General features: G+C 33.3%; 1 protein-coding gene across 4 annotated transcripts in view; it reads left to right on the top strand.

Moving 5' to 3' along the window:
• LOC115209811 (tubby-related protein 4-like) overlaps positions 1 to 12,062 on the top strand; it is a 646,703-nt gene that overhangs the window by 612,303 nt on the left and 22,338 nt on the right. For 2 of the 4 annotated variants that reach the window (XM_029778365.2, XM_029778364.2), the window contains one exon: positions 2,133 to 2,213. The exons of the other annotated variants lie outside the window; for them this stretch is intronic. In XM_029778365.2, the coding sequence (XP_029634225.1) occupies positions 2,133 to 2,213 (81 nt within the window). The remainder of the gene's footprint in view (positions 1 to 2,132; positions 2,214 to 12,062) is intronic. 4 annotated transcript variants of the gene reach the window in all.

Here is a 12,062-nt window from a genome sequence, read left to right as displayed (position 1 = left end):
TATGATCATATATCACTGAGTAAATCTCTTACTGGATGAAACTTGAAATATTTCTTGCCAAGTCATGTGACAGGTCATATCACCACACAAGTCTCTTTCCTCACCCACTTGCCCACATCCTCCATCCCTGATTGTTCCGGTTGTGACGTCATCTACATTCTTTTGTGCTTTTAATTGAATTAAAGTTTTTTTATGGGTTCCCCAATTTTAGCACTCCAAAAAATCACCTAGTTTGCCAAGTGCTTAGTACCAGTCCTGCTTCTAAATGAATTGCTAGGCATAGCAAAAACAGCAAGGTGGACTTGGATAAATCATAATAGTCATTGTTCCTCTACGCTTATCATTGATAGTATGCATCCCAGTCCAAGAGTGGTCTAATGAGGTTATTGATAATGCATTTGTTTTTGTGTGAATGTATCCTTTATGTTTATCATGACTGAGTGGAAAGAATAATGCTTTTAGGATGTTGTAATTGTAGTTTAGACTTTTTCAAGCAGACCTATAATCAAAAACATTCCAACTATTTATTATTTAAGACAACTGAATATGATTTGAAAGAAATTTGACTGCTTTTCTAAGCAAGTCAAAAGATTTCGTAGTGGCTCTATCATTGGCTTGTTTTGCAGTGCTTGAGAATGTTATAGTGTATGAGTGTATGGGGTGATTTTCTTTTTAATGGCAAGAGTTGTGGGGCCTGGAGCTTACTTCAACAACATCAAATAGTACTGCCCTTGTCATTCATTTTGAGTATTTTTGTTTTACACGTATGGAGATGATTTGTGGCTATTGTCTGTCCATGAGCTGTGATTTTTTGTCTAGTGCAATGTTTCATCTTATTGAGGTGAGAAAAGATAGTTTTTGTTGATATTGTTTCAACCCCGGTCATTTTTTTTTATTCAGTTATAGTTTAGCAAGGAATACATTTTTTATAAGATAGGGTATTATTTGAGAGACATTTAGCTGTTATTTCCTGCAGACCAAATAATGACATTGGAAGTTTCTTATATGTGTAAAACTATATATATTTTTTATTGTTGAGTCAGCACAAAAAGACACGTTGACCATTTAGTTTTAATTATAGGATAATGCCTGCAACTTTGATTGATGAGTGTATATTTAATATTGTAATACAACTAACATAAGTTGTATATTTGCCTGATTTATCCCATATTTTAGTATTTTTATTAATTTAGTGACTGACATACATGCATGTGTGCATGCATACATACATATATACATACATACATACATACTACATACATACATACATACATACATACATACATACATACATACATACGTACGTACATACGTACGTACATACATACATACATATGTGGATGGATGCATGCATACATACATATGTGAATGAATGCATGCATAAATGCATGTAGAACTAACATGTGGAGCTCTTCTTAACATATTTCTATTCACTCTAGCCTGATCAGTCAGCAATCAGGCTAGCCTCAACAACTATTATTACTAAAAGATTTAGTATCATATTACCTATGATGCCATACATAAGTAGAGAGGATTGATTTAAAACAAATCGTTTTGAGCCAGAATACTAGGCCCCTTTCATCAGTAATTCAGCATGATAATTAAATGTTTTTTTTATGAATACCATCCTTATTGCCATTTGAGATTTTTTGAGAACAACTAAATTATATCTGAAAATCAAAATACTGAAATTTGATGGAAGCTTTTAATGTATTGACTGCTTATAAAAACAAATCAGTTTGTTTTTAGAAAATGTTTTATATGAAAGTTTGTTGAGGAAAATTGAACAAAATCCAGTAAAAGGTTTTGAGTGAATTGGAAAAAGATAATCAGTTAGTGTCCCCTGTGTTTTGTTGTTATCCAATTTGTCATAGTGTCTAAAAATAGAGATTATTAGTCTATAGCTTTGAATAAAAATTGGCTGATGCCTTGTCTCATAGATGTTATTTACATTTGATACAATGTAGAAAAACGAATTTATAGACAAAATTTATTCTATATTTTAACAAAAAAAGAAATATATATATATACATATTTGATTGTAAACAAAAAAAAATCTCTGCATGAATAATTTCATACATGTAAAATTGTTTAGAAGGCCATAATATCTGTGTTATCCTTGTTCTATCTAGGCTTTTGCAGAACAATTAAATAGAAACAGTGAAAGCATGGAGCAGCCCTGCAAGCAATCAAGGGTAGATAACTGGCAAGAGGTCAGTCTTCAAAGTTTTGTCAGTGCATTTTGTGGCTACTAAGAAATTCTCTATACTGCAGTATCTATCTCTCTCGTCTTCCACTGCCTTATTCTCTCTTGCCTCCAGCTTTCATTGTTATGTTGCAAATTTGCATTTTATGGCAGTAGAGAGAAAGTGAGAAAAAAGACAAATACAAAAAAAAAAAGAAAAAAGGAAAACAGCAGAAAGATTATAATAACATATATAAATATATTATATATATATAAATGTTATACACACACATATACTCACATACACATATATAATCTTTTGTGTTCATTGCCTTGTATTTTGTTGCCTCTGTGCCTACTTAATGCCCCAGAAAAAAAATCCTAATGAAAATTCAGCATGTAAAAACTGCTTCCTTACTGTTTTAATTATTTTATTTTTAATTATTATTTATTTTCAGGTTTTTAATTGAGGGTCAGTTAGGAGTAGAAATGACATCAAAAAATGAAAATATCCTAAGTCAATTTATAATTATTGATTAAACATAATGAGAGTTTCTTTGTTAAACAATCCCTTTTTTTTTTTTCCTTACCCAATATTTTGAGAATTGTTCCAGTATTCTTCCTTGAAAGCATTAATTGATTTTGCTTTGTACACTTTTTAATGACTTAGTCAAAAAAAGAAAGGCAGCAAGCATTCATCATATTTGTAGGGCCTCCAAAATAAGTAAGAAGAAAGAGAGAAAGAGAGAAAGAAACTATGCCTCATGGGTTACTACAATAGAAAGTAGCATAATTATATTCAGGCTGGGGGACCTAGTAAGTATATTTGCAAGAGTTGACTCTGCTAAAACTCACCCCGCCTAAAGACAAATGTGGGTGTTGAACTGGAGGATGTATAAAGACTACTACCAATCCAAGAATGGGTATAGCCTATTCAATGACTTCCATCGCAGTCTCCATCTACCTATTGTAACTTGTATGACTTAGCTCAAACCAAACTTAGAGCCAAAGGCACATGTCCAAAGTATCTTACAGTGAGATCAAACTCTGAACCACATTATTGCAAAGCATAATTCATGGGATTAAGAATTTTTCTTTTTGAGCACAGAATTCTCAGACCTGTAAGTTATTCTCTCTAGTAGTTAAAAGACTAAAATATTAAAATAGTTTTTCTAATTTTTCTCTTAATCTTTAAAGACACTGAGAAAACAAAAAAAAACCAAACAAATATCTCCACTCAGTTCTAAGACTGGCAAATTTACAACCGAGCCTTTAATCCCATGTACCTTAAAGATATGATTCCCTTATGTTATAATTACAACTGTCTTAATCTGTAAAGAAATTTATTAATTGTTTCATGCATTTGTTTCTATTTTTAAGTTCCATTGCTTTATGGATTTTTTTTTTTTTTGGATGCATGATTTGATTTTCGCCTTTTATGACATGCATTTTGTGAAGTGCAATTTTCTTTTTACAGATTGCCATTATTCTTGATATCAACATTAAAATGTTTTCTCTTGAGTTTCAATTTAAATAAAATGAAATCATTTTCATCATTGTTAGTAGAATTGATAAGGTGTTGGAGAAAATGTTATGTGATACCCAGTTACATTGCTTTATGTTCTGAGTTCAAATCTCAGCAAGGTTCATTTTGCTTTTTACCTTTCAGATGTTGATAAAATAAATACCAGTTCTGATACTGCAATGAATTTAATCCAGTATATATATAATAATAATAATAATAATAATAATAATAATAATAATAATAATAATAATGAAATTATTGTATACAGTGCTCAGGTGCACCACAACTTGTCAAAAAGTGCGTATAAAGTATATGCAATAATGTACAAATGTCTGGACTCCAGAATTGAGGCATTCTTACAATATATCCACATTAAGTAGGATATATATATACACATATAAAAAAAAGAGTGAAAAACTACAGAAGAATCCTTTCTACTATAGGCACAAAGCCTGAAATTTGAGGGAGGGAGATAGTTGATTGCATCAACCCCAGTACTCAACTGGTATTTAATTTATTGACTCCAAAAGTATGAAAAGCAAAGTCAACCTCGGCAGAATTTGAACTCAGAAAGTAGTGGCTGATGGAATACTGCTAAGCATTTTGTCTAGTATGCTAATGATTCTGCCAACTCATTGCCTTAATAACAATAATAATAATAATAACCCATGCCATCATGGAAGACAGACATTACATAATGCTGATGATAATGATTATTATTATTATTATTATTATTATTATTAAGGTGGCAAACTAGTAGGATTGTTAGCACACCGGGAAAAATGCTTAGTGGCATTTCATCTGTCTTTACATTCTGAGTTCAAATTCCACCACAGTTGACTAAGTTCAATTCCAAGTAAAACCAATTTTTGCAATACATCAACATTGTAGGGTATTTCTAAAGTACCTAGATGTTTTTACAGGTTGGGTTGTATTGAGCCCAGTGCTCCAATGACAACAGGAACAACCTTTATGTTTGATTCTTATAGCTGCCTATTATTATTGTTATTACTCTTATTATTATTGTTGTTGTTGTTGTTGTTGTTGTTATTATTATTCTCATTATTATTATTATTATTATTATCATCATCATCATCATCATCATCATCATCATCATCATCATCATCATCATCATCATCATTGGCAGAATCGTTAGCATGCCGGGCAGAATGCTTAGTGGCATTTCGTCTGTCTTTATGTTCTGAATTCAAATTCCAGTGAGGTTGACTTTGCCTTTCACCCTTTTGGGGTCGATAAATTAAGTATCAGTTGAGTACTGGGGTTGATGTGATCAACTATCCCACTCCCCACAAATTTCAGGCCTTGTGCCTATAGTAGAAAGGTTTATAATAATAATAATAATAATAATAATTATTATTATTATTATTATTATTATTATCATTATCATTATCATTATTATTATTATTATTATTATTGAAAAGCATTAGCATGCCAGACAACATACTTAGCAACATTTCATCTGTGTCTACGTTCTGAGTTCAAATTCTGCCATGGTCAACTTTACTTTTCATCCTTTTGGGGTCAATAAATTAAGTACCCGTTGAGTACTGTGTTCGATGTAATTGACATACTCCCTCCCTCAACATTTCAGGCCTTGATCCTTTAATAGAAAGGATCAATGAAGGTGGACAGGTAACTGTTGTTTCCAGTAAATTTGAATGTGGATGAGAGTGATAAATATGGTCTTAGTGAACTGGCTTGCTCTGAGTGTGTATCTGTAGATTAGAGATTAGATACTTGCATTAGTGGTCAGGGTGATTAGTTTTTGTGGGGTTCCCACCAGTAACCCTCAGAGATTAGGGAATTTTTGATTTTTTGAATTTTTTCTCCTTTTTTTTTATTTGGTATTTTCAATGCTTACACTTTCTCTTTTGTGTAATGCCACACAGTCATCTTCTACCATTCTTGATGCTTTTGCCAACTCTATATGGTTCTTCAACAAAACAGCATCATCATCATCTTTTCTTTCTTTTTTTCTCTGAGCATCATGTTTTGTTCTGTCTGTAATTAATTATATGATATCAAACTGCATCCTGCAGCTTTATGTATCTAGCACCTCACTTATGGTTATTACTGTGCCAAACAAATAAGCCTTCTGTAGAATCAGCAAATTCATCTCAATATCCACCATCTTCAACCAGCCACTTAAGCTTCTTGTCACTGTTCCTCATACTTTCATTACAATTGGGATAATAACAACCTCACAGCAATTCCAAAGTCTTTGAATTCTGTGCCTTAGATCCTGGCATTTCTCTATTTTCTCACGTTCTTTTTCAAACACTTTAGGTAAACAATATTGATTAAACAATTCAATCTTTTGTTTTGAATTTAACAATATTGTGGTATGAATGTTACATTTACCTTCCATAATACCCTTACATGGTTTATTTTCAAGGATATTCTCTAATTTAAGGCCATACCACTTTTCAACATGTTCAAATCTAAGCTTTTTACAAATCTGTTAATGTAAGGTTGTATTAACTTGGTCATGTCTCCAGTTCTTATGAACCTTCTGAGCAAGCACTTTAACTATCTCTTCTCTTGTACTACATACTCTACATGCAGTCAAGATGTCTTCCTTATTTATATTCTTTCTTATATATCTCATCCTTGCCAGTGTCATGTAAATGGCACCTGTGGAATCATAGTTTGTGCCTGTTGCTGGTGTTATGTAAATGGCACCCGTGCCAGTGCATGTAGAAAGCACCCTGGCATTAGGAAGGGCATCAGCTGTAGCACCATACCAAAACAGACTGAAACCTGGTGCAGTCCTCCAGCTTACCAGTTCCAATCAAACCATCTATCCCATGCCAGCATGAAAAGCAGATGTTAAATGATGATGACGATGATGATGGTGGTGGTGGTGATGTGAGCTTGATCTTGTGCAGCCAGGATCAAGTCCACTGGCCCTTTCTTCAAAACTCCCTTCTTTAGCTATTGGAAACAACATCTCATCTCAGTTTCCTTCTGCATTTTGATAAAAAAAATTTTCCATTTTAGCAGAATTGTTAAAGCATTAGATAAAATGTTTTGTGGTATTTGGCCCAACTCTTTCATTCATTCTGGGTCAATAAAATAAAGTAATAGTCAAACATTGGGGTTGATGTAATCAACTAACCCCACCCCAAGTTACTGGCATTGTTCCTAAATTAGACACAATTATCATTAAGGGCTTTGTATTGACAGAACCATTAAAACATCAAACAAAATGCCTTGCTTTCTTCTAAGTATTTACATTCTGAGTTCAAATCCCACCAAGGTCATCTTTGACTTTCATCCTTTTGGAGTTACCAAAATAAAATACCGATCAAGAGAGAAGGGTAAATGAAATCAACAACACCCTACCCTCAAAATTGTTGACCGTGTACCTAAATTAGAAATAATTACTATCATTGTTATTGACCATGTACAGGCTCCATACATTACTGTACCAATAATGTGCAGAGTCTCTACATGGTCATTGAACTTGCTAGAAGAAGCAACAAGGTCTCCATCAAATCACACCTTGCTGTATTAAAAAGGGAGAGAAGGAAGAATACCCTAAATACTCCTCTAAAGACATGATGGTCACTGCTGGAAATTCTTTAATCAGAGTTCTTTTCAATCAGCCTTGACCTAGGGTAAAACAACAGCTACAGCAACCATCTAGCTAGTAATATACTGTAACTATGTACAGGTCCAACACTGATGAAGCTATTTAGATAATGAATATTTACTATTTATAGTGAAATTTCAAACCTGTATTCTTCAGATCTCACCTACCTAATTAATTCTATAAGTTTTGTTGTTGTTATTGTATAGTTCCAAGTCAGTCAAGTAGTTGTAAGTTGTCATTCAAAAGACTTGGCATGATACTCAGATTCATAGCACTATATATGATGCATCTCCAGATGGTTAAGGATCAGACTTCAAATTCTTAGATATAACGGATATTGGTATGGAGCATAGCATAGCGAGTCAGGATATGTACTTTTTCATTGTCCAGCCTGTTTTTGTATACCTGTACATTTTTTGTATACTTGCACATTTGTATACTTGTACATTCTGTATCCACAATGGAAGCAGCAAGGTGAACCAGTCTGAATGCTTCAACTACTGCTCTTTTGCATTTATTATTGTTGCTGTTCATCTCAACATAGTAAGGCAGACAAGCAAGTGGGCAAGCATTCAAAAGTTGATTGCTTGATCTAACATTCAACTATAATGTTGCCTATTGCATAACCAGATCCTCAAATTATTTTCAGGCATTCTATTTCTTAGGGTTTCAAACTCCATAACTCTGTTTTTGCACACACACACCCTGTAAGTATCTATCACATCAGTAAAAGGAGTAAGACTTCTGAAGAGGGATTTTTCATATTCTACTTCTACCTTCTCACTTAATTCTTCTCTTTTCCATTGTGCTCATAATTTGGTACTTGTTTATCCTTAATATATACCGAGGAATGTATTACATTTCAATGATTTTGTATACTTAATCATCTATTCATTCCTCTTTTTAATTTCATTCAGTTTACTTAAACTTTTACTGCATCAGGTATTATATAACATTTCTCTACAAGTAAGGTGAAGTTATATATTTTACACCTAAAAGTCTTTAGTTGTTTTACAAATCATAATTATGTAAAGAATTGTATTAAACAGTTCAAGAGTGGATATAGCAATGGTTACTGTTCAGTATTTATCAAAGTAAAATGCTGCACCCCACTATATGTGTGTTTGTAATATGGTTTCAAATATTGACGCAGGATCAGCAGTTTCTGAGGGGAGTGGGAAGTCAATTACATTGACCCTAGTACTTAACAGGCAATTACTTTATCAACCCTGAAGGATGGAAGGCAAAGTTGACCTCAGCGGAATTTGAACTTAGAATGTGAAGACGGACAAAATGTCACCAAGCTGTTTGCCTGGCATACTAACAATGAAAGTTACTGGAAGTTGTCTTTGAGTATGAACTAAAGACATTTCAAATTGTATGAATGTCAGTTTATACTCAGTTGTAAACATGTTCGCCTGGGAATCACAAAATAATACAGAAAACAATACAAAAATATTTTTCTTTATACTATTGTCAAGTGAATGGTTAGTGTAAATTCCTTGCTTCAGAAAACTCAACTTAAAAGCCTGCACAGAATTTGACAAACCACTTCAGTTAGAGAATAAAAAAAACAACCCTGTTCAGTTGATTTCTTCCAGAAGAATAACTTGATTCAAATAACTATTCAGTCATGAAAAGCCATCATATTTTTTAGAAAACACTCTTGGAGTTATGTGATAATTTTCTCTGTCTGTCAGTCTGTCTGCCTCTCTCTCTCCCCTTCCCCCTCTCTCTGTTTTGTAGTTTTTCTCTTAGATTTTATTGACAATTTTACAAAGTAACAGTTTATCATAGTATTAGGAATAAGCAAGGAAAAGGTTATAATGGTTCATTTCTTTCATTTTCTCAACAGTCTCCTAATATACACACATCAGTTATATCTTCAATAAAAAAAACTTGGCCTATATTTTATAGCCCAGATTTCACTCCAAGGTGAATCCTGGTAATTCAAAAGAAGGTTCTGGATACTCAAAGAAATGTTTGTTTGGTCAAAACTTTGCAAGTTGTAATATATTGTTCTTTTGTGTCAAGAGAAAAATTAGTTATAACTTCTCTAAATCTAACGTTATACTAGAAATATACATGGAAGAGATGTGTTGAGATAAATATCTGTTATATTGAAAAATAATCTTTATATGCATCATTCTCCATTGTTAATAAAATAATTTGATGGTGTTCTTGAATTTTTCTCTAGCTTTGATATCAGCATTGAATATCACATATCTGTGACAATATGTTTCTGTATGAATATATTGATATACACAGGTGTATGTGTGTAGATGCACAGACACACACACATACACACACAGAGGCATGTAGATATATATTTATGATTATAATTTTGTAGTTGTAAATATAAATGTTTGTATGTATACATATATATGTGTGTGCATGTAAAAACATGTATCCATGTTTGTCTCATAACATTTTGAATAGATCCACATGTAGTCCTATTACATAATATATGTGTGTGTATACATCTCTGTATCTATCTTCTCTCTCTCCCTCTCTTTCTCTCTCTCTCTCTCTCTCTCTCTCTCTCTCTCACTATATATATATATATATATATAATATATATATATACACACACACATATACAGAGAGAAAAAGAGAGACAGACAGACAGAGTTGGAATTTCAAGAGTTGCTGCTCGGTTTTATGCTTATATTCATACATGAAATATAGTTCTCAAAGAACCAAAAAACATAGCATGCATACAATAACCAAAGAAAGAAAAAAAAAACAAATGCATAAAAAAAATAAAAGAAACACAAAATGTGGGGGTGGAGAAATTTGAATTACATATATATAGGAGTTGGTTATAGATTTACTTATTGAATTTATTTACTGATAATGTTGTACATAGGGTAGATGTGTTTGAAAGTTGTGGTTTCTTTGCTATGTTTGTTCCCAAGCAACATTTATTTTAGTGAATAGTACTGCCTAGGTGTCAAAACCATAATGATATCCATGGGGCAGCTGATGATGGAGGTATGTTGGATTGTTGGTATGGTTGTTTTTGTATATGTGGAATAGTATTATAACTCATCTTTTGATATGTATATGTATATATATATATCATCATATCATCATAATAACTTTTCCTTTTTCCATTATCCATGGATCAGACATTATTTGTTTTGGTAGATTTTCTACATCTACGTACTCTTCTTGTCAGCCCTCACCTGTTTCCAAGCAAGGTGATATTTACTTTAGTCTTTCAAACACAAACAGCACAACAGCCAAACATGTTGCAATAGAAGACTGCAAACGAACAACACCACTGCTATGAATGTTTATTTACAATTATTGCATGATATGAAAACAAAGAGATACACTCACTCTCTCTCTCTCTCTCTCTCTCTCTCTCTCTCTCTCTCTCTCTCTCTCTCTCTCTCTCTCTCTCTCTCTCTCTCTCTCTCTCTCACACACACACACACACACACACACACACTTCTGCACATACAAGTAAATACACATAGACACATGCACACACACACACACACACACAGCAAATAGGTCTGTTTCATTTACCATCTACCAAATCCACTCACAATAGTTTAGGCAGCCCAATGCTATAGTAAAGGACATTTGCATAAGTTGTCATACAGTGGGCCTGAACCCACTTTGTGCATGTGTGTGTGTCCCTGTATGCTCATATGTGTGTGTGTGTGTGTGTATGTATGTGTGTACGCATGCATGTGTATGTCTTTATTAAAGTACAAAATGTGGAATTTTTAATATTTGCTGTAGCTGATTACATTTTGGTGGGTGATGGATTGAACACATTCTGATAGACAGCTGAATAAAATCATATCTGGTTTTAACTTTAATACATTTTCTAAAACATAAAAAATATATTACAATAGCGTTTTTTTCACTAAAGTATGCCCTATTATTATTTTTATTGGTTTGCTCTAGAATAAGGAGCTGTATACACGAGCTTTATAGGCCTTCTGGGACTGGTCAGATCAATATTGTTAACATTCCTCTTGGACAGTTGCAAGCTGACTGCCATAAAGAAAAGATTCCAAAGAGAAACAATTCCAAAGAGACAGCATTCTAAGAAGGAAAGACTGGGAATAGCGGTGGGCAAAGAGATGGCAAATAAGTGAGTTGTGAGTAACTGATTGATGGTAGTGTCAGCTCTAAGAAACAAATACTACTGTTGTAGTAGTTGTAGTAGTAGTAGTAGTAGTAGTAGTAGTAGTAGTAGTAGTAGTAGTAGTAGTAGTATTTGAAAAGGCAGAGAAAGAGGATATGGTACATTTGTGATCTAGAGGTTGTAGTGCATTGGTGAGAACTTCATACCATCATGCATAGAGTTAAGTGGCCTTTCTTTGGATGCAGTCCAGAGTATGTGTTATAATAGCTTTGATCCAGATGCAGGAGCTGTGCTCTATTAAGGACTCATCTTAGATTTCTAGAGGATTAGTAGCTGTTGAAGGCTGAAGTATTTTCTGACCCTGAAGAGGAAGGTCAGTCTTTATGATGTAGTCTTTACTATATTATGATTATAAGTTTGCCAGGAGAGATTGTCAATAATGACAAAACTTGAAGTGATTGTGAAGGTCCTAGTTGTGCACTGTTCATGTTTAAGTGGGGGTACGATGGGCTAATGTTATGTTGATATATGCAGTGATGATATCTTTTTGCGGTTTAGGGGGCCAAGATAGCGTGATGCCTGTTGGAAGATATTTTAGAGCTCTTTGTGCAGTTGGTGTAGATTTGGT

This window comes from Octopus sinensis, linkage group LG3 (assembly GCF_006345805.1).
Source record: "Octopus sinensis linkage group LG3, ASM634580v1, whole genome shotgun sequence".
Taxonomy (NCBI): Eukaryota; Metazoa; Mollusca; class Cephalopoda; order Octopoda; family Octopodidae; genus Octopus; species Octopus sinensis.
The sequence above is the reverse complement of the archived record's forward strand: the minus strand, read 5'-3'. Positions and strand labels throughout refer to the sequence as shown.